Source organism: Panthera uncia, chromosome B1 (assembly GCF_023721935.1).
Source record: "Panthera uncia isolate 11264 chromosome B1, Puncia_PCG_1.0, whole genome shotgun sequence".
In the NCBI taxonomy this organism is placed as follows: domain Eukaryota; kingdom Metazoa; phylum Chordata; class Mammalia; order Carnivora; family Felidae; genus Panthera; species Panthera uncia.
Window position 1 is genome coordinate 84,686,305 of NC_064811.1, and position 24,330 is coordinate 84,710,634.

Here is a 24,330-nt window from a genome sequence, read left to right on the forward strand (position 1 = left end):
TTAACTTAGGAAAGCTAGATATTTTTAATGAGAAAAGATAAGGAAGGATAGTTCTGAGGGTGAGTGTGTTCAGACAAGACAGGACCTTCCATAATATATGTTTTGCTAGCCAGTAGGAAAATATTAGGGCTGCTTTCATTTTTAATCCTATTTTTAATATTTTACAGAAAAAAAAGCAAAAACAAATCTGTCAGATATTACCACATACACAAAGAGTATGAATATATTAAACCCTATTCAGTACAATTACCACAACTTAAAAATACTTTATTCACTAGTTACAAACTTTATATTCATTTATTTCTTATATACACAGAGTTTTCACCAAGCTATTTTACAACACACAATCACTGACCTTGTACAGAGAGCTGTTGTACTTTATTTTTCATTCCTGCTTGGCCCTAAGGGAAATTATTACAATATTATTCTACATGACCAGTGTCATGCTTCATTTCCTTAACTTTTGGAACACTGTTGGCAACTATTGGCACTATTGGGATCTCAACTTGTTACTGTTAAACTTGTGAGAAGTTGTAACTCTCCTGCGTTTGCATTTGATGGAATCATTTACCAGACACGAATCAGAGGTTTTCTGATGAAATTCTGCATCAACAAAATTCAAGTTCAGATTAGAGCTGGCCAGCATTGATTTCTCACATTTATTTTGTGCTTCTGAGGTTTGATACTACGCTCCCTGGCATTCTTCTATGTGCTTTGTAAGAGTGGAGGTCACTTTGAAGTTGGTCGGATCTCTGCTGATAAGAGATTGGCAGGATCTGGAAAGGAATACAGATTTGGCTGCTGGGTCAGAAATGTCACCATCATGAAATTGGGAGATGGAATAATGCAGCAGCATACTAAGCTTACTAAAAAAATAAAAGCTGTTAGATAGGATTCTACAATAATCATGTTGCTTTAATTTTTTTCCTATGCAAGTAATTTCAAAAACACTTTTTCCAGATGCAAAATAATGAAAATACAACATTATTTATTTATTTTTGTCTTTTATAAGTATTTAAAATGATGCAAAGCTTCTTGATTCTCTCAGATTTTTCCCAAAATATTTTGTATTTTTCTGTCACTGATATAAATCCAAAATATCCTAGGATATTTTAACTATCTCCCTAGTATTTCTAGCCAGTTTTTACCTTCAAACAATGAAAAAGATTTGCAGTGAATTTTAACCTCAGAAGGTAGGGTGAATTTTGGAGAGAAATTATTCCAAGCCCTGACAAATGTGAAAATATCAACATAGCTTTATTTAAAGTGACCTCTACTGAAAATTACTTCCATGTGTATTATTGTATAATTGTCAGTGTCAGAATTCAGAAAAAAGGGCTAAAATCTTCTCTCTTTCATACTGTTCTTGTTTTATAATTATTTTTTAAACTTTTGACCTTAAAAAGTTCCGCTTTATAAGTTTTCATTTAAGAGTCACAAACAGTGAGTGAATGATGTCAGTTTCCCCTTAAAAGTGTTAGAAAGGTACTATCTGGACCTCAGGTATTTCTGTCACACTCAAAGGATGATACTTGCTACACCCAGCAACACCAAATCTACTGAAAAAGACCAAAAAACCAAAGCCAAACCAAACAAAACGAAACAGCAGATTGAAGGACTATTTTTCCTTAGATGTTTTAGCAAATTATACTAAGTGCTCCTACTATGTGTGAAGGCGAAGACTTATGTTTTTCAACCTATATTTGGTGGTAGCTGACTACAGTGAAACTGAAGGCCAAACTTCACATCCACATTCTGCAGCTAAAGATGGTCCTGTGTATCTAGAATGTTAATTAATGCTAGTCTCATAATCATTTGTAAGTTTAAGGAGATAATGTGTGCTTTAAAATATTAGACTTTTGTTGACACTTTGACATTGTATGATAAGCATTTACATGTTTTGGGATGAACATTTAAAAACATTATATTCAACAATGAGATACTAAATAACGATAAATTTGCTTATCCAAAGCATGCACACAAGCGTCATAGTGTATTGAACTGTTTGTGGCAACCCTGTAATAATGATTGACTATTTTAGCATTCAAGTTTGAATTTAGTTCTTTGAAGTTACATATATTGAGATGATTGTATTTGCATACTCGTGTCTGTATGTACGTGTGTCTGTTTATTGGTGTAATCAGAAGAAATCAGCTTACATACATGGTGGAGTTGTTTAGACTTTGAACACTTTGTAATAATCAAATATTTCTGGCTTTGGGTTCAAAATAGGAAAAAGGATTGGAAAATTTACTTTAGCGGTGGCAGCAGACTGTGATTTCCTCTTGAATAATTGCTTTTATCTTGTTTTTCAAAACAATAGTTGATTCTATATTGATGGAGGTATAACAATCCAGTAAAGCATTACAGGTAATTATTTTAGCTGGATAGCTTTAAAAAAGACTAACTGAATATTTTAGACTTTCTGAAAAGTTTGTGTGGTACATCCACATTCTCAGAAGGTTTCTGCTTTTTTGAGGAAGATTGACAGTATCTTTAATTCAAGGAAAGATGATTTATAAGCACTGAGGTCTGGAAGATAAATTCTACACTTAAAGTAGATCTTATTTTGTTATGGCTCTCAGAAATATGTCAGTAAATTTTTGTTATAGTAAATAGATGCTTCCTCAGGACCATTAGCTCACTTCTTTCTAGGGGGCTTCTGAATTATTTAAATAGACAAAATACACCTCTCTGTGGAGTGGTGTATATCATACTCTTGTTTGCCTACTATTAGTTCACATACATCCAAAATATTGTCCTGCTTTCTATTCTAACAGTTGATTCACCTTTCTACATATGTTTATTAGTATATACAGGTAGCACATAAACTTTCTTTTCTAAGGATTTTCATTTGAGTATATCTTCTGATACTTTTCCCTAGTCCTTACACATTTTTCAATGGGAGGAGAGAGAGGGTAAGGATGCTCCAAAATTGATAAAGTTGATGTCCAACTTCTTTGTTTCTCTTTGAGTTCTGGGGGAGAGACACTTCTTTGGTGCTGGTAGATATTCCTGTCTGCCATAATAATTATGAGTTTCTATCTTTAATTCTTGCCTACAAAAATTGGTAACCCAGTTTCAGAGACAATTGGGATTCTCCCCTTCATTAGAAGGCATCTTTAGTGTTTTATAATCTGCCTATTTTCTTTAAAAAATTTTTTTTAATGTTTCTTTATTTTTGAGAGAGAGACACACACAGAGCGAGAGCAGGAGAGGCGGAGAGAGAGAGAGAGAGAGAGAGAGAGAGAGAGACACAAAATCTGAAGTGGACTCCAGGCTCTGAGTTGTCAGCACAGAGCTTGATGCAGGGCTCAAACTCACGAACCATGAGATCATGACCTGAGCCGAAGTCAGATGCTTAACCGACTGAGCCACCCAGGCGCCCCTATAATCTGCCTATTTTCTAAAAATTTTTAAGTATTTGTGAAAAATAAAGAGGATCATAGGAATTTGCTTTGTCCTTTTAAGATCCTAACTTTGACTATTTCTTAGCTTGGTATTTTAAAATATGTAACAGTCAAAAAGTAAAGGATTTTTTTTTCTTTTGATGCCACTTTCTCAGAAAAAATAATAAAAAAAGTGACATGTATGTTGTATAATAATTTTATGAGATTTCCTTTCCAGTTACATTTCATGGAGAAAAATCTTTAAATCTTTAAAATTTTTCATTCTTCCAAATGAGTTCATTTGAGTAAAGATTTTCATTAATTCCTACTCTTTGAGGCTAATTTTCTTTCATTCTAATGAGAAAAATGAGTCATTTAACTTTTTTCTGTTTTATTAGATGAAAATGTTTAATTTATATAGATTTTGTTGTCACTCACCACAAAGCTTCTTTAATCTTTTGGAAAAATCATGTCACTTTAGTGTCACAAATACATATGCAATTTTAAAATTTCTTTTATTTTTAAAAAAGTTTATTTTGAGAGAGAGAGAAAAAAAATCATGAGTGCAAGTGGGGGAGGAGCAGACAGAGAGGGAGAGAGAGAGAGAGAGAGAGAGAGAGAGAATCCTAAACAGTCTCCTCACTGTCCATGCATGGCCTGACTAGGGGCTTGAACTCACCAACAGTGAGATCATGACCTGAGCGGAAATCAAGAGTCTGATGCTTTAACCGACTGAGCCATCCAGGCACCCCTGTAATTGCAACTTTTAAATGAGAAAAATGGAACATTTTAGAAGTATTTTTCAGATCTATGTTAAGTTTGTTGCATGTAATAATTTGGAATTTTCAAAGCATAAATTAAGAGCCCATTTTATTTTTGAGGGGGTAAATCTCTTAATAGTGTCTTTGTTACATTTCTCTGCTACCTTTCTCAATTGAAGCATAGCTGCTCCAAAATTGCCCTCTGTTTCCAGAGAGTAGGTAAAACAGGACTGCTAAACAGGAGAATGGGGGCTTATGCTGGCACCATGATGCCCTAATGCTAGTCTTGCACTTCAGAAAATGGATTTAGGAATATTCATCCACAGAGGTATAGGGTGAACTTATGAAGCTTGACGTGGTGGAGGCAGATTTGGAATTCCTGCGGGAACAGCCACTGAAGCTTGGGTCTCTTGGGGTTGCTCTCTTCTTTCGACTGGCTTTGGAGTTGTCTGGGTCGCTGGGCTCAAACACCACTGTCACCGACTCCATCCTGGTCACCGTGTAAAGGCTGCTTTGCCGAGTCGGGTGAAACCTGGTGGTCTTGAGCTGCAGCTCATCATAGCTAGAAACTTCAATGAAAGGGCACCAGCGAAATGCTCTCTTGAAGCCAGCTCGAAATCTGAAGAGAAAGAAGCAGGCCACAGAGAGAAAAAGCCATGTTTTCAAGTGGAAATTTCCTTCAATTGTCACAGAAAACCCTATTTAAGGCAATTAAACACAATCAGTTTTTGAATTTGATTTTCTAGTCAAACTCTTAAAATGTATGCCGCACTATTGGTACTAATCTTTTAAGTTTTCTTCATGAATTGAGTCGTAACTTCCTATCAGTTAGAAGCAAGTCATTGAATAGTAAAGTTGTCCAGCATCAGGTAATCCATAATGCAAAGAAACAGTGTACATTTCTTCAGTAATTTTATACATCTGCATACGTGTACTTGAATTAGGCTTGCCAGTTAAGGCACGTAAAAATGATGCATTTCAAAATAGCTTGTTTTAGAAATGATTACACATTTATGAAGTCTCGTTTAATGTTAGAATTAATTACTAACCTTGATGGTTTTTATCTAATCATATATGAAAATACAAAATCCTTTGCTTTGTAAACCATTAAGTGAAGTTGATGAAAAACAGATGTACTGCTTGTGGGGTGGCTTGAATTGATATATGGTTTATGCAGTTAATGAAAGAAAAGAAGAATTAAGTAATTAACAAACGTAAAGCACTGCATAGTGGAGGCCAACTGGAAAGAGAGCCTAGGATTTAGCTTATAGTTACTTACATGAAGTTCTGTTTCTAGTTGTGCTCAAAACACATTGGTTTATTTTTTTTTTTATTTTTAAATGTTTATTTATTTATTTTTGAAAAAGAGAGAGAGAGAGAGAGACAGAGGAAGAGAGAGCACACAAGCAGGGGAGGGGCAGAGATAGGGAGACACAGAATCTGAAGCAGACTTCAGGCTGTGAGCTGTCAGTACAGAGCCCGACACGGGGCTGAAACCCGCGAACTGTGAGATTATGACCCCAGTCAAGGTCAGACGCTTAACCGACTGAGCCACCCAGGTGCCCCAGAACACACTGGTTTATTAAGGGAATTATCAATGTTCTGAAATGTAACCATGCTCTTCCATGTTCTGACCATTACAACCAAGATGATTTTATCTGGAAACCACATTTTATGATTCTTTCCAGTCTTAAATCTGACTACAGTCAAATACTGCTTTTTAAAAAGTTTACTTTAAAAGTAGCTTTTCCTGGGGTGCCTGGGTGGCTCAGTCGGTTGAGCGTCCGACTTCGGCTCAGGTCATGATCTCACAGTCAGTGGATTCGAGCCCCGCATCAGGCTCTGTGCTGACAGCTCAGAGCCTGGAGCCTGCTACGGATTCTGTGTCTCCCTCTCTCTCTGCCCCTCCCCCACTCATGCTCTGCCTCTGTCTCTCTCTGTCAAAAATAAATAAACGTTAAACAAATATTTTTTTTAAGTAGATTTTCCTTAGCGTCTGGGTGGCTCAGTAGGTTAAGCGACCAACTCTCTGTTTCGGTTCAGGTCATGATCTCACAGTTTTGTGAGTTTGAGCCCTGCATTGGGCTCTGTGCTGGCAGTGCCTAGCCTGCTTGGGATTCTCTCTCTTTCTCTCTCTCTCTCTGCCCCTCCCCTGCTCATGCTCTCTCTGTCTCTTTCAAAATAAACTTCTTAGAAAAAATTCAAAGTAGCTTTTCCCTGGCCACCTCAATTTCTTCAGAACTCATTTCCATGGAGGCTGCACCCTCTCTTACTCACTGACCTCATTATATAGGAAGGAGGGTTGGAATTCTCTTTGCCCTGACTGTTGCTTCTAGAACCCTCGCAGCAACATCTTCTATTTTGAAATGTATTTACAAAACATCCTTCTTAATAGAGTCCACTCACATATGCCATCATCTTTTCATCTTGTAGAAATTATCCGTACATTTCTATGAATTATCTTCATTTCTTTGAACTGGGCATTTTTTTTTCCTGCGCAGACAAAATTCTGATGGGTTTGGAGGCAGAAATAAAAATTTCCCAGTTAGAACTTGTAAGCATATTGTTTTGAGAATGTAATGGTTAAGGTGGGATACTTCATAAAGTAGGAGGAAGTCTAGAAAAAAAATCATGCTCTGTACTCCTGTCAGTGAATTTTTCAATTTTCCCTTCTTTTTGCATTAAAAATTCTTTTTAATATTTCTTTATTTTTGAGAGAGAGAGACACAGAGCACAGATGGGGAAGGGGCAGAGAGAGAGAGGGAGACACAGAATCATAAGCAGGTTTCAGGCTCTGAACTGTTAGTGCAGAGCCTGATGCAGGACTTGAACCCACGAACTGTGAGATCATGATGTGAGCCAAAGTCAGATGCTTAACCAACTGAACCACCCCGGCACCCCTTACTTTTGCATTTTTAATGCAAAAGGGGGAACAACATTATATGCTTTCAGCTAAGCCAGGAGTGACAAGAAACTTGCATTTAGTAATTTTGTTTTTACCTTTTATTCAAACAGCAGTAGATGATGGGGTTGTACATGGTGGAGCTCATTGCCAGCCAAAAACTAGCCAGGTAGACCTGCTGGATGTATTTCCATCTGTTCAGCTGTTGATAGATTGCTGTGAGGATGAAGTAAATATGATAAGGCAGCCAGCAGATGGCAAATGTCACCACGACAATTATCATCATTTTTACAACCTAAAAGGAAAGAAGTAAAGAGGTCAGTTTTGGAAAATTCAAAAGTCATTAAATGTACTGCAAATCATATTTTTCTGCCAATATAGTTAAATACGTGGCGTGCTTAAGGCTTAGTATTAGAAAAGTAAGAGGTAATACAGGGACAGCTGCCTAAGGTAAGCCTCAAGAAAGCATGCTAATGTCACTAATCCTTCTTTACCTAGCCCACATGAATGGGTGGCACTAACTCAAACAGAAACAAATGTATCTTAACTGGCATGAAGACAATAAGTGTTCACAAAAATCCAAAGAGCTTCGGGGAGAGAGGAGCAAGATTTAGCTGTGCTAGCCTGCACAGTAAAATAGCAGAGATATTATACCTAGACAAAGTGCTGCATCACTGGGGATAACTTAGGCTGTTAGGGCTGGGCTGGTTCCTCAGTATTTATTATAGCCTGACTATAGTGAAGACTATTTGGTTTTCTTTACTCTCATACCATGCTCATGAGGCAACCTTCTGAATATTAATATGGTTTCTCTTATAATCTGATATTGGGGAAGCTTTCTCTGCATAGTGATGATGAATATTCACATTAGTCTGAGGAAATATCATTAACTTTAAATTTGTAAATAGGCAATCATCTGGCTTATACATTCATTAGGTCTTTTGGTAAGCATGAATCATTTCCTCGGTTTCCACACCTCTGAAACAAAATATTCTAGAAAGCCCTGGCCGCAGAAGAATATCAAGCTGTATTTCTCTACCTCTGGGCCTTAAGTTCCTAAATGGCAAAGAGAATGTCTTAATTATCTTAATATCCCCAGCATCTAGCGCAATCCCAAGTATATAGCTGAACATAAACAATTAGATATAGAATGAACGAAAAATGAATGACAGTGTACAATTTGCAATAGTGGGTTGAATGAGAGGATGTTTTATGTGTCCCTAAATAAAATAAAATCTGTGCATTGTCTGTGACTATAAGAAAGGTAAACTCAAAGTAGCTTGGCTTTGTGTGGAAAAGGAAATAATACTACTATCCTATGATGACCTCATTTAACATTTCTCATTAGCAATCTATCTACTAAATTTGTTCATACTTCTTTTGGCAATATGGAAATAGTAAAATGTTTAGAATGATATATGCTAAATAAACTAACTTGGGAGCTTACCCATAACAGATCAGAACACAAATCAGAGAAAGTCTTGACATAAATGACCTATGGGGCATCTTAGAACTATGGAAACACACTATTTATGACCTGGGCTTGTCATTTCTCTGCAAGTTAGGGATTCAGATGAAATGTTGGCAAAGTTAAGAGTCAGGAGAGATTCTAGAACAAGGCAAATCATGAAGTGGATCACTGTGGAAGGCAAAGCTTTCCTAAGGGTCTCATCCCTCTAACATCCATGTGACTAGCATTGATCTGATGGACATTGGTCATCAAAGCTGAAGATCCAGGTCAATAGCTCACAGAATGTCATCACTGGCTGCACTACCTAAAGCCTTTTTTCTCAGTGCTCTTTAAACTGCATTTCCACCCCCGCCCCCGCCCCCGCCAGAAAGCTATGTTCAGATTTATGCATTTATCTCTCCTCTTTCTCATTCATGGATTTGTGGCATACAAGTTAAGAGTTATATTTTATTACAATTCACACTTATACAATGTTTCACATATTTAACAACTTATTAGTTGGTTTTCAATGTGTTTTAAGAAACTGAGGCAAAGACCAAGAGTTTTGACTGCTGTGGTTCATGCAACTAGGCTAGATTTTATTTATTTTTTAATTTTTTAAGTATATATTTTTTATTTTTTTACTTCAAGAGAGGGAATGGGAGGGGCAGAGAGAGGGAGGGGGAGAATCCCAAGCAGGCTCCGTGCTGTCACCGTAGAGTCCGATGCTGGGCTCGAACTCATGAACTGTGCGGTCATGACCTGAGCCGAAATCAAGAGTCAACCAACTCAGTCAATCAACTGAGACTCCCAGGTGCCCCTAGGCTAGAGTTTTAAAACTAAGATTTTTAATTCTTTTTTCCCCCTTGCCTACAGTTAACATTTATTGAGTGTCTGGTAGGTCTCAAAAACAGTATAGAGAAAAATAATGAATAGAGGACTATTCCTTATCTTGAAGAAGCTTACAATATAATGAAAAAAATGTAAATTAAAAAAATGCATGAAAATGTGAATATAAAGATGTATATAAAATTGAAATAATATTGATAAGAACTTACTAGTTTATTTTAAGCAAGAATGACGCAGTGCATGGTAACTGTAGTCTCAGGGGATGTAAGAGGAGTGAAACGAGTTCTATTGCCTTTTTATCTTGAACATATGAACATCATACTATTCCTTGAACATGAGAGGCAAGCTCCTGCCCAAAAGTATTCTCCCTCCAGAACATTCTTCCCGTGATTATTCCCGCTGGTAACACCCTCATCTCCTTCACGCCTTGGTACAGCTGTCACTTTCTCTGCTACTCCTTTTCTGACCGACCTGTTTAAAATTGCAGTCGGGGGGCGCCTGGGTGGTGCAGTCGCTTAAGCGTCCGACTTCAGCCGGGTCACGATCTCGCGGTCCGTGAGTTCGAGCCCTGCGTCAGGCTCTGGGCTGATGGCTCGGAGCCTGGAGCCTGTTTCCGATTCTGTGTCTCCCTCTCTCTCTGCCCCTCCCCCGTTCATGCTCTGTCTCTCTCTGTCCCAAAAATAAATTAAAAAACGTTGAAAAAAAAAATTAAAAAAAATAAAATAAAATAAAATTGCAGCCTGCCTTTCCAGTTCCCAACCCCTTAGCTTGCTCTTTCTTTTCAGTTTTTTATGTTTATTCTTTACTTTCTGTCTCCTCATGCTAGAATATAAAAGGGCAAGAATTTTCTTCTTACTTTTTTTGTTGACGCATTTCAGGCGCATAGGCTGGACTTCACATATAATCAGCTCAAAAATTTTTTTAAATTAATGAATGAAAATGAATACAAAATGAAAGAAACTAAAGGACATATAGTTGGTTAAGAGATGTCCATAATTTTATTCAGTCATTGATTACTGGTATCATTTGTCCTCCAAGTTTAAAATGGGCATGCATATATAAAATGAGCATGACATTTTATTGCTGTTTCATATTTCTAGGCAAACAAATTCAAGAGTACGAGCATACAAACAATATAACCAATATATTATTTGGGGTGCATGAAAGCATTAAATTTTATTCTGAATAAGTGTTAAGGGCAAAAAAAAATCTGTAACAATGTGAACAAGGTACAGTCTACTATGTTAAATATGGTATGAACAAATATGCATAAACACTTCTTTGAATGCTTTTTTGCAGGCTGACCACAAACTCCCTATGCATGAAATTGTTTTCCAATAATAGTTAAAGACCTACAAAGGCTATCAGAGTCTTTTACATGACTTCCAACCACGTGGAAGAAGTCCATAATGGGGGAAAATTAAAGTGTAAGTGGAGAATTAAATGAAAATGCCTCTGGAAGAGAAGTTTCAGATAACTTCTAATTCACATATATAGAGCCTTATGGACCTTGATATAAAACATTTCAAAACTTATTTGACAATGTTTAGGAAAAATCTAAAAGACCCTAAAAGAAAAGATCTTTCACAGTGAAACACGGCTATAATATACTTCATTCATTTATTTCTATAAAATACATTTTGACTGTTAGCTTCAGTCTCTGCTCACAAAACCTTGTGAAATTATTTCTGATATCAAACTTTCAGGACCCAGGTTTAATGTAAATGCAAAAGTGGGGTCTTGGGTGGGAGTAATTGCATTACTTTGTGAAGTGCCAAAGTCATGAAATTGTAATCCTACTCTTTAAATTGCTAAGGAAAAGAACACTTTGAAACACAAACCATGAGCAGTGACAGCTGTGCACATGCTGTGAGCAGTTCCCCTGTGTCTCATGGCTGGACAATGGCACTAGCACATAAATACTAGGCGGGAAAGGCATTCAGTTGGTAGACTTCCTAAAAATCCTGAAATTTTTAGGCAAGATAAAGAGACTGAAATTTAGGTGATTCAAATCTTTCATCATGTCCTAACAAATTTTGTTGTGACTTGATAAAAACATTGATTGATGTTGAGTATTTCATGAATCTGAGACATGCGCCTGCCTCTGAGACAAGGGGATTTGTTTTCCATGGCAACATGGACAGTTGTGGCTACCCACCACTGTCCTTGGCACAGACATTTCCTAGCAGGAGGAAGAAGGGAGGTGTGACAAGCAAACATAGGCAGGATGGAAATGCATGTCTTGGTTAGTGAAAATGAGCTTTGGGCACCTTTTCTTAGTGTATCAAAGGGGAAAAAAAATCTTTGATTTTTGTATCCTGTACAGGTTAGACTGGAATGCCTGCAGCTGTTCTTATCTTTCATATTAAATTAGTGTAGTGTGGATGATTTTGAGGTTTAGGTCATAAAAGAAAAAACGTAAGTCTAGGAAATGAAATAAAATACTGCCAACCGTAAAAAAAATCTAGGAGTCATATTCTTCAGTGCAGGATTTATTCTTTATAAATGTCCGAACTGGAAATTACCAACTCCATGTGAGAGCAAGCTTCTTGTTTTGATTAGAACCTCTTCAGAACGTGCATTCTGGAGGACCATCCCATGGATCACACCCTAACACTGGCCCATGCCTTTTGTCTGCGCAAATGTTCTTAAATGGACCATTATATTTCTTTAAGTCAAAATTTCAGGCCTGTTCATTCTAACCACACATTAGCAAATTAAAATGATATTCTCAGGAGCAAGACATGGAAAATATTTCAATAACAGCATCAAAATTTAAGGTACCATTTCATGGGCTACTTAGGCTGAGCTTTTGCTACTTCTGTTTCAAAGACTAGTCTTAAAAAGTTCAGTCTCAAGTGAGAAAATAAGAACTAAGCAATGATAGCTGTGAAAAAAGTGCAGGGTGGTCCAGAAGCCGAGGTGAATTTTGCTAGCATGAGAATGGATGAGAATATGGGCATACTGGGTAAGTGCCATCCAAGAAATGTGACACTTGTGCCAACTCCAAGTAACATGTGCATGCAATTAACGTTAACTTAGAGTAATGCCTATAAGAAATTATGTCAAGGGGATATGTTTAGAACTTTTTATCCAAAAACAGCAGAATACACATTCTTCTCAAGTGCACATGGAACATTCTCCAAGACAGATCATATGATGGGTCAGAAAACAGCCCTCAATAAATATAAAAGAATTGATATCATACCATGCATATTTTCAGATCACAATGCTATGAAACTTGAAATCAACCACAAGAAAAAATTTGGAAAGTCTCCAAATGCATGGAGGTTAAAGAACACCCTACTAAAAAAAATGATTGGGTCAACCAGGCAATTAAAGAATAAATTTAAAAATATATGGAAGCAAATAAAAATGAAAACATGACAGTCCAAACCCTTAGGGATGTAGCAAAGGCAGTCCTAAGGGGGAAAATATATTGCAATCCAGACCTATCTCAATAAATAAGAAAAATCACAAATGCAAAATCTAACTGCACGCCTCAAGGAACTAGAAGCAGAACAACAAAGAAACCCCAAATCCAGCAGAGGAAGAGAAATAATAAAGATTAGAGTAGAAATAAACAATATAGAATTCTCCCCACCCCGCCCAAAAAAGGAAACAAAAACAAAAACAAAACCAACCTACCAACCAAACAAAAACCCCCTCAGTAGAACAGATCAATGAATCTAAGAGCTGGTCTTTTGAAAAACTAAACAAAATTGATAAACCCCCAGCCAGACCTCTCAAAAAGAAAAGAGGGAGAATAGATAGATAAAAATCATGAATGAAAGTGGAGAGATCACAACCAACACCACAGAAATACAAACAATTATTAGAGAACACTATGAAAAATTATATACCAACAAATTAGACAACCTGGAAGAAATGGACAAATTCCTAGACACCCACACACTACCAAAACACAAATGGGAAGAAATAGAAAATTTGAAAACAACCCATAACCAGCAAAGAAATAGAATTTGTTATCAAAAATCTCCCAACAAATAGGGGCACCTGGGTGCCTCGGTTGGTTAAGCGTTTGACTTCAGCTCAGGTCATGATCTCATAGTTTGTAGGCTCAAGCCCTGCATCAGGCTCTGTGCTGATAGCTCAGAGACTGGAGCCTGCTTCAGATTCTGTGTCTCCCTCTCCCTTTGTCCCGCCACCTCTCATGCTCTATCTCTCTCTCTGTCAAAAATAAATGAATATTTTAAAAAATTTAAAAAAAAATCTCCCAACAAATAAAAGTCCTGGGCCAGATGGCTTCCTAGGGGAATTCTACAAGACATTTAAAGCAGAGTTAATACCTAACCTTCTTCAACTGTTCCAAAAAATAGAAATGGAAGGAAAGCTTCCAGACTCATTCTATGAAGCTAGCATTACCTTGATTCCCAAACCAGACTCCACTAAAAAGGAGAATTACAGGCCAATATCCCTGATGAACATGGATGCAAAAATTCTCAACAAGATAGTAGCAAATTGAATTCAACAGTATGTTAAAAGAATTATTCACCATGATCAAGTGGGATTCATTCCTGGACTGTAGGGCTGGTTCAATACTTGCAAATCGATCAATGTGATGCATCATATTAATAAAAGAAAGGATAAGAAACATATGATCCTGTCAATAGATGCAGAAAAGGCATTTGACAAAATACAGCATCCTTTCTTAATAAAATCCCTCAAGAAAGTTGGGATCGAAGGAACATATCTTAACATAATAGAAGCCACATATGAAAAGCCCACAGTTAATATCATCCTCAATGGGGAAAAACTGAGAGCTTTCCCCCTGAGATCAGGAACACAACAGACATGTCCACTCTCACCAGTGTTGTTTAACATAGTATTGGGAGTCCTAGCTTCAGCAATCAGACAACAAAATGAAATAAAAAGCATCCAACTTGACAAAAAAGTCAAACTTTCACTTTTCGCGGCTGACTTGATACTCTACATGGAAATCCCTAAAGACTCCACGAAAAATCTGCTAGAACTGATACATGAATTCAACAAGTCACAGGATACAAAAATCAATGTACAGAAATTGGTTGCATTTCTATACACCAATAATGAAGCAACAGAAAGAGAAATCAAGAAATTGGTCCCATTTGCAATTGCACCAAGAACCATAAAATACCTAGGAATAAACCTAACCAAAGATGTCAAAAATCTGTATACTGAAAACTATAGAAAACTTATGAAAGAAATTGGAGAAGACACACACACAAAAAGGAAAGACATTCCATGCTCATGAATTGGAAGAATAAATATTGTTAAAATGTCAATACTACCCAAGGCAATCTACACATTCAATGCAATCCCAATTAAAATTGCACCCAATTAAATTTGCATTCTTCTCAAAGATAGAACAAACAATCCTAAAATTTATATGGAACCACAAAAGACCCCAAATAGCCAAAGTAATATTGAAAAAGAAAACCTCAGTGGGAGGCATTACAATCCCGGACTTTAGCTTCTACTACAAAGCTGTAATCATCAAGACCGTACGGTATTGGCACAAAAACAGACACACAGACCAATGGAACAGAATACAGAACCCAGAATTGGACTCACAAATGTATGGCCAACTAATCTTTGACAAAGCAGGAAAGAGTATACAATAGAAAAAAGACAGTCTCTTTAGCAAATGGTTCTGGGAGAACTGGACAGGAACATGCAGAAGAATGAAACCAGACCACTTTCTTACATCAAACATAAAACTAAACTCAAAATGGATGAAAGACCTAAATGTGAGACAGGAAACCATCAAAACCTTAGAGGAGAAAACAGGCAACAACTTCTTTGACCTCAGCCACAGCAACTTCTTACTCGACACGTCTCCAAAGGCAAGGGAAATAAAAGCAAAAATGAACTATTGGGACCTCAACAAGATAAAAAACTCCTGGCCTGCAAAGGAAACAATTGATAAAACTAAAAGGCAACCAATAGAATGGGAGAAGATATTTGCAAATGACATATTGAATAAAGGGTTAGTATCCAAAATCTATAAAGAACTTACCAAACACAACACCAAAAAAACAAATAATCCAATGAAGAAATGGGCAGAAGACATAAATAGGCACTTTTCCAAAGAAGACATCCAGATGGCCCACAGACACATAAAAAGATGCTCAACATGACTCATCATCAGGGAAATACAAATCAAAACCATTTTGAGATACTGCCTCACACCAGTCAGAGTTGCTATAATTAAGAACTCAGGAAGTAACAGATGTTGGTGAGGATGTGGAGAAATGGGAACCTTCCTGCACTGTTGGTGGGAATGCAAACTGGTGCAGCTGCTGTGAAAAACAGCGTGGAGGTTCCTCAAAAAATTATAAATAGTACTACCATACGACCCAGCAACAGCACTACTAGGAATTTATCCAAAGCATACAGGAGCACTGATTCATAGGGGCACTTGTACCCCAATGTTTATAGCAGTGCTTTCAACAATAGCCAAATCATGGAAAGAGTCCAAATGTCCATCAACTGATGAATGGATAAAGAAGATGTGGTTTATATACATAATGGAATACTACTGGGCAATGAGAAAGAATGAAATCCTGCCATTTGCAACAACATGGATGGAACTGGAGGGTATTATGCTAAGTGAAATAAGTCAGTCAGAAAAAAAACAGATATCATGTTTTCACTCATATATGGAACTTGAAAAACTTAACAGAAGACCATGGAGGAAGGGAAGGGGAAAAAATAGTTTCAAACAGAGAGGGTGGCAAACCCATAAGAGACTCTTAAATACAGAGAACAAACTAAAGGTTGAATGGGGGGGGGGTAGGCAGGGGAGAGGGGAAAATGAGTGATGGGCATTGAGAAGGGCACTTGTTGGGATGAGCACTGGGTGTTGTATGTAAGTGATGAATCATAGGAATCTACTCCCGAAACCAAGAGCACACTGTATACAATGTATGTTAGCTAACTTGACAATAAATTATATTAAAAAATAAAATAAAAAGAAAGAAATTATGTCAAGGGGTGCCTGGGTGGCTCAGTCAGTTGAGTATCAGACTCTTGATTTCAGCCCAGGTCATGATCTCCCATTTTGTGAGATTGAGCGCCATGATGGGCTCTATGCTGACAGTGTGGAGCCTCTTGGGATTTTCTCTCTCCCTTTCTCTGCCCCTTCCCCATGCGGATGCACTCTCTCTTTAAAAAATAGATAAACTTAAAAAAGTACGAAATTATGTCAAGCCTAACAAATGAAAAAGAGAACTATGTGTGTATGTGTACAAATATGGAAAACATTTCTGTCTATGTGTGTGCATGTGTGTGGTATTGTATTTGGACTCTACTTCTTTACGTGTTATTGGTCATGCTTCATTTTTAGTGTGTTTTCATTTTTTCCATTGGAAACTTAGACTTTGAGAACATTGTAAGATTTTAGGCTTATGACTATCTAAAGCCAAAGAAAATGATGCAGCCATAAAAGGGAAGATGAGATGAAATTAGAAAAGGAAGTACATTATAGCAAGAAGAATAAAGACTGATGTTATGGGATCCTGGTTAGAGATGAAAATGAATGGAGGCTTCTTATGGACCGAACTGTGATCCCCCATTTTTAAAAAATTTATAAGATTTTTATTTATTTATTTATTTATTTATTTATTTATTTATTTATTGAGATATAATTGATATATACTGTGTATGTTTAAAATGTACAATGTGATGATTTGATGTATTGAGAGATGATTACCACAATAAGTTCTCTCACCTCACACGTAGTTACTGTTTTTGTATTTTTGTGCCTGGTAAGTACATTTAAGATTTACTAGCAACTTGCAAATATATAACCCAGTATAGTTAGCTACAGTCACCATGCTTTACATTAGATCCTCAGGACATATTAATTTGGTAACTGGGTCAGTGGGAGACCTGCAGGAGAGGCATTTCCAGTTGCTTGTGGATGGGCCTCCGGTGGAATCCATAATGGGTTAGTAGAATCCAAGTGCTTCTGATGATAGGTTCCGTTTACCCTGCTTGCTGTTTTTCCAATCACTCACCAGCTTCCTAGTCCTGCAGCTCGTGACCCAGTTCTCTGGATGGAGAGGGAGAGACGTGGGCCTTTTCGGCAGCACCCGCAGAGCTGGGGTAGTGGATACTCACTCACTCACATGCTCTCATACCCCCTCAGGAGGAATCACCTCTGAGAAAGACTCTGTTGGCATTGGGCTGGGTCACTTTTAGGGAGAGGCAAATTTCTCTTAACTTACAGCCAAGGGAGCTATAGCCAAGTTCTCAAGGGTATAGAGATGTTTCTGGGTCTCTAGGTGAGACTTCATTTCAGCCTCCTGGATGCAGGCCTGCCTTCTCAAAATGATTCTCCTCTTTCTTGGACTGCATCAGAATAATCAAGAGTGTCCTATTTGGATCCTTCAACTCCCCAAAAGGCACTTTTGCCTGTGGATAGATGCCAAATTGTTATTGAGTAAGGATATGACAAGACATGTCTTATTTGGTTATCTTGCTGATGTCACTTTTCAAAATTCCTGTTGAAGTCCTAATCCCCAGTATGTCAGCATGTGACTATATTTGTTGATAAAGTGTTTAAAGAGCTAAGTAAGTTAAATGAGTTCATTAGGTTGAGGGCTAAATCAGTATGACTGGTGTTCTTGAAAAAAGTGACTAGAACACTGACACACAGAGGGAAGACCATGGGAAGACAGAGGTTTGCAGCAGTCTGCAAACCAAGCAGTGAAGCCTGAGAAGAAACCAACCTTGACGACACCTTCAACTCAGACTGCTCACCTCCAGAACTGTGAGAAAATGCATTTCTGTTGTTTAAGCCACCAGTCTATTGTATTTTGTTATGGTGGCCTGAAAAGACAATAATGGTGTTTGAAATGCTGAGGCTGCTAGGTAATATGGCTTCATGCCAGCAAAATAGGAGGCAAAATACTATTCAGGGTCCCAGAAAATGGAGATTTCTAAAGAGGTTTGGATTGCTTGTAGAATTGCTTTTAGCAATATAGAATTCCTTTTAGCAATATTGCTTATAGCAATATAGCATATATAGCAAGATAGGCTACGATCTCTATTTACATCAGTTGATCCTCTCTTAGGTTATAGATGGTCTTCCTCATGAGCACTATTTTCCATGATAATTCCTTTGCAGCAGAAATAATGTCAAGCACATAGAAAGCTTGCTTGCTGAATGAGATGATAGATTTTTCTTGGTTTTTATACAATTCAAAATCCAATTGATTAAGGCAAAACTCCTTTGTTATCACACTTAGGTGTTCACCTCTGACGGAGCAGGGCCGTTATGGCTTATAGGTTAGAGGAAGAGAATTAAAACAGATAATAGCCAGAAAACAATTTCTATAGTTTAAAAAAACAGTAGAAGTAGATTTCTTTACCAGCATTTCATGGGTATCCAAATAATCAAGAGCAATTTTAACAAAAGCTTTTTTTTAAAATTTTTTAACGTTTATTTATTTTTGAGGGAGAGAGAGTGCAAGCAGGGGAGGGGCAGAGATGATTACATTACAAAAATGTAATAAAAGTATACTGTTCACAACATATGGACAAAACACAAAAATACTAATTCATAATGGACTATGAGAAGGTGGTCTGATAACGAGAATAGAGTCTGAAATTCTTTGATCAGTATCTCGTGCTGTTACCTACCGAGAGGGGCTGGGTTGTTAACATTTTAACTGGAGTGCAGTAAAGAGCTCGTTCCTGGCTCTGCATTTCAAATTTCTCCCTTATATAAAACTCTAGAAGATACCCCAGTATTTTCAAACTAAACTTGTGCTCTGCTTAATGACGTTTTCATCCTACCTTTCAAAACTTCTATTCCCTTATTACCTTCCTGCGCCAGTTTCTGTTGATACAGACTGTGTGCTACAGAATGCAATGCCCAGCACGAGTGCTGTAGAGTATGCATCGGCCAGGTAGTTCTAACACTCACTTTGAGACTCAACAAAGGAAAACCGTGCTGATAGCAACATTGTCCTTTGAGAGAGGCAAGGCCAGCGGATGCATTTGTGGGTAACACTGATGGATGACCCAGTGGAGTTGTGTTACAGGCTTAGTAACAGGCTTAGTGCTTTTTATACTCATTAAAAAAACAAAAAACAAAAAACCTTTCAAATGTATGAACTTATCATGATAAACCTTTGACTACATAGTTTCTTTATTTTATGAATAAAAGACTTAAAACAAGGAGGTGGAGTGTTTTCTCAAGATCACAAAGACAGGTTCAGAGCTAGGACTCCTTGGTCTCTTAATTCTTCATTGGCTAAGGACTCATTTTGCATACATCCTGCTTCTCAAAACCTTTAGAAAAATAGCCCTTGCTTCTTTCTGCATTTACATGCTCAGAGGATGTGTAAGTAAAGGATAGTCAAACATCCATATTTTGCTGAGGATCTACCCACTTGAACTTAATGTGAGATGAGATATTTTCCTAAAGCTAGAAGATGAAAGAGTGAGAAAGAAGTTGGAATGGTGGAGTGGGCCGGGAACTAGAGGTTAGAATTCGGTTTGTCTAATGCAATGTGAATATGGACAGATTTATGTACACTAAAACTATGAAATAAGGATTCAGTACTACAAATATTTTATGTGCTCATGTGGTACCATTTACTTCGATATATTTCATTTATGTAGAGCGTGTTTAAAGACAAATGGAAAAGAAGTATAAGTTCTTAACAATGCTGTATTCTTTACACCCCGTAGCCATAAAGTAGGTCTACTGAGAAGACTACTTTAGTCCCAAATAAATAGTTGCTGTTAGGATTTAAGACCCTTTGACATTCACAGAAGGGGAGAGAGTGAAGAGAATTTTTTCCTCAGTTACCTTTCCAGGGAAGTGAGTGTAAAAGAAAAAAACAAGTGCAACCAGTTGCCATAGGGCAACTCCTTTTCTGTGCCAGGAATTTCTGGGGTAGATCTGGTATCTTGGGAGCATGCCTGGCCAGGAAAAAAGGCTAGGCTGACATCATTTGCCAGACTGAGAGATTTTGTCTTCCTCTATATTGACATCACTTGTCCTTTTAAAAACACACTGTTACTAAGGGGTGCCTGGGTGAGTCAGTCAGTTAAGCATCCAACTTCACCTCAGGTCATGATCTTGCAGTTCATGAGTTTGAGCCCCATGTTGGGCTCTGTACTGACAGCTTAGAGCCTGGAACCTGCTTTGGATTCTGTGTCTCCCTCCTCTCTGCCCCTAACCTGCTCGTATTCTGTCTCTGTCTCTCTCAAAAATAAATAACATTTTTAAAAATTAAAATCAAATAAAACACTGTTATTAATACATTGTGGTCTGAAATGTTGATCCAGCCAGTGTTTTAAGATACTTTTGCAGTTGGCTTTTTATCTTGAAGGTGTGTACACTTTAATTGCTTTTTGAAACCGTATAAATCTAGAATATTTAAAATTATGCTTTCCAATATCAAATCTAGTAGAAAATAAGATCAGCCACTGAAAATTAATATTTTTCTCTATAATATATGATAAACTAAGAAAGCATGGCTTATAAATAATGTTATTATCCTTATCTGTAGTTACCTTGAAATAAATCTTTGTGATTTGCACATGCTTATCACTTTGCCTAGAGTGCCCTGATCTGATACCTTTCCATGTAAACTTTCCTATCCATTTTTTAGGAGGTCACCTCAAGTTCACCTCTCTCAGTAGCTTCTCTTATTTCTTCATGCAAGTAGTGTTAGATGCTGTCTAATTGACTTAGCATATCATGCTTATATCTTATAACACAGATACATATTACAGTCAAGCATGCTTCTGTTTCCTTCAGTCCAGATATGGGCATATGCATTATACTTCTATGTGTCTCCAGAACCTAGAATAGTTCTTGACATTGAATAATTACCTGTTGACTGAAGTTATCTGATTTTCCCACTCATTTTATAAACACTTTAATTGTAAGAAGCATCATTTATCTTTGTTTTACCAGTGTTTTGCCCTATTATGCATGTAATAAGATTTCAAAAATATGTATTTTTGAACATGGAAGGAACAATTTCATTTTCTTTTTTCCCCCTTATGCTGTGCTTTTTATTCCCGTGCCCTATGCTTTCCATAACTGGAAGCCTGTATCTCCCTCTCCCCTTAACCCAGTTGCCCATCTCCCCCTTCCCTCCCCTCTGACAACCATCGGTTTGTCCTTTGTAATTATAGGTCTAATTCTGCTTCAAAAATATTATTTAAGTGAATAAAACAAAAATGCATTTAAATATCTTATATCTAAATTAAAATAATTATTATTGCCCCTGACTTTTGTGTTTAGCAAGATATTTGAAAAGAATAGTTATTTGAACCATGTGATGGCACAGCCTTCAGAAGGAAGTCGATTATTTTTGCTTATCTAATTTATTGTACACTTAGATTATGAATGTTGTACAACAATGCCATTTTTCTAAAGAAACCAAGGCCCCAGACTCTAGAGATACAGTGCTAAATTAAAAAAGAAAAAAAAGTGGGGTGCCTGGGTGGCTCAGTCGGTTAAGCATCGGACTTCAGCTCAGGTCATGATCTCACAGTCTGTGAGTTAGAGCCCCACATCAGGCTCTGTGCTGACAGTTTAGAGCCTGGAGCCTGCTTAGGATTCTGTGTCTCCCTCTCTCTCTGCCCCTCCCCTGCTGATGCTCTGTCTCTCTCTGTCTCAAAAATAAAAAAAATAAAATAATTAAAAAAAAAGAGAAAAAAGTTATCTATTTCCCCACCATTTACATCCTATTAATAAGACATTTATTAAACAGTAAATATAAAAATACTGTGAAATTAAAAATTATGATAAGTTCTATAAAAAAAAAAACAATCAGGGGCACCTGGGTGGCTCAGTCAGTTAAACGTCTGACCTTAGCTCAGGTCATGGTCTTGCTGTTCTCGAATGTGAGCCTCACGTTGGGCTCTGTGCTGACAGCTCAGAGCCTGGAGCCTATTTCAGATTCTGTGTCTCCCTCTCTCTCTGTCCTTCCCCTGCTTGCACGCTTTTGCTCTCTCTCTCTCTCTCTCTTTCTCAAAAATAAACAAACATTAAAACAATTAAAAAAAGAAAAAATAATCATGTCTAGATTTGTAGAATACTATGGAAGGTCTACTTGAGGAAGCACTATTTAAGCTGAAACCCAGAGGATGTACAGACAGATGAATAAAGGGCACATCATTTTAGGCCCTGATAATAGACTGTAAAGACCAAAACATGGTAGAAAGCTTGATGTGTTCAAACAACTAAGAGCCAGTGTGACTGGAACATGGTGTGTGATGGCAAAGTGGTACAGAACGAGGTTGGCAGAGTAAGTGACAGCAAGGTCATGTAGGACCGTATAGCTTATTTTCAGGATTTGCGATTTCCTTTATTTATTTTTTGCAATTTCCTTTATTTTCTTAAGAATATTGAGAAGCGGGGCGCCTGGGTGGCGCAGTCGGTTAAGCGTCCGACTTCAGCCAGGTCACGATCTCGCGGTCCGTGAGTTCGAGCCCCGCGTCAGGCTCTGGGCTGATGGCTTGGAGCCTGGAGCCTGTTTCCGATTCTGTGTCTCCCTCTCTCCCTGCCCCTCCCCCGTTCATGCTCTGTCTCTCTCTGTCCCAAAAATAAAAAAAAATAAAATAAAAAAACGTTGAAAAAAAAAAGAATATTGGGAAGCTACTGAAAAATTGCAAGCTGATTGTTAGTTGATTTACACTTTAATGTTTATTTATTTATTTTGAGAGAGAGAGACAGTGCTCTGGGGCTTGCATGAGTGGGGGAGGGGTAGAGAGAGAAAGAAGGAGAGAATCTCAAGCAGGCTCCACACGTACAGCTTGGAGCTGAGTTGATTTATATTTTAAAAACACCATTTGTAATATACAACATAGTGGCTATAGTTACTAACACTGTATTGTATACTAAAAGATGCTAAAGGAGTAGGTTTTAAAAGTAATCACAAGAAAATAAAGTATTTTTTTACAAGAAAAGAACTTTTAACTATATGTGGTGATAGATGATAACCACACTTAATGTAGTGATCATTTTGTAATACATACAAATGCCAAATCATTATGCTGTACACTTGAAACTAATAGAACGTTATATGTAAATTATATCTCATTAAAAACTCATTGTGGCTGCTGAGTGAAGAATGAATTTGGTGTGAACAAATGCAGACCTGCAGAAGTGAGTGGGAGAGACTGCTGTGGTAGACTTGTTGGCCATGATAGAATCTTGGAGAATTATTTCGATGGACACAGAGAAAAGTACAGAGATCGGAGATATCTTAGGGAGGAAAACCATTAGGATTTAGTAGTGGATCAGGTGAGGGCGAGAGAGCAAGGAGGGGGGCAGTTTAAGAATCACTCTTCTTAGGAATTAGTATCTGGGTAAATGGAGGTGTCATGCACTGGTATTTGGAAAAGTCAGACATGGAGACTCAGAGATCAGTTGTGTATCTTGTATTTTTAAATACCTGAGAAATACTCAAAGCAAGGACATCAAGTATGTAACTGATCACATAAACTTAGAGTTCATAGAAGTAGTATTGATTTATAATATGCACTTCAGAGTCAGTGATCTATAGGTGATATTTAATGTCATGGGAATGAATGAACATAGGAATGAATATAGGAATATAAGAATGAATGAATTATATATATTAAACATATTCATATATATGAATTAATTATATATGTGTGTAAATATATATGTAAATATATATATTTCCTGTTGGTTCTGTTTCTCTGGAGAACACTACTACAACTATGACATCCACTGTGCTGCACAGCTCCCTAGTATATACTACATATTTCCATATTTTTGGCTTTCCTAGAAGCAGCCAACTTCTAAGCATTTTCATATAAAAATGTATTTGATCTAAGAGAGAATACATTTTTTTTCCTGATTATCCAACCATTTGTAATCAGTTTAGCTAATGGCATTATGGCGTTGCTTCATACTTAATTAATTATTTCTGCAAATATATTGAACACTTTATATGTGTGGTCTTGGTTCACACA

At 37.2% G+C, this 24,330-nt stretch overlaps 1 protein-coding gene across 1 annotated transcript in view; it reads right to left on the reverse strand.

The window, feature by feature from the left end:
* Positions 1 to 4,456: 4,456 nt before the first annotated feature.
* TACR3 (tachykinin receptor 3) overlaps positions 4,457 to 24,330 on the reverse strand; it is an 88,813-nt gene continuing 68,939 nt past the window's right edge. The window contains exons 4-5 of the mRNA XM_049630948.1: positions 7,151 to 7,347; positions 4,457 to 4,769 (exon numbers count right to left, since the gene is read on the reverse strand). Of these exons, the coding sequence (XP_049486905.1) occupies positions 4,457 to 4,769; positions 7,151 to 7,347 (510 nt within the window). The remainder of the gene's footprint in view (positions 4,770 to 7,150; positions 7,348 to 24,330) is intronic.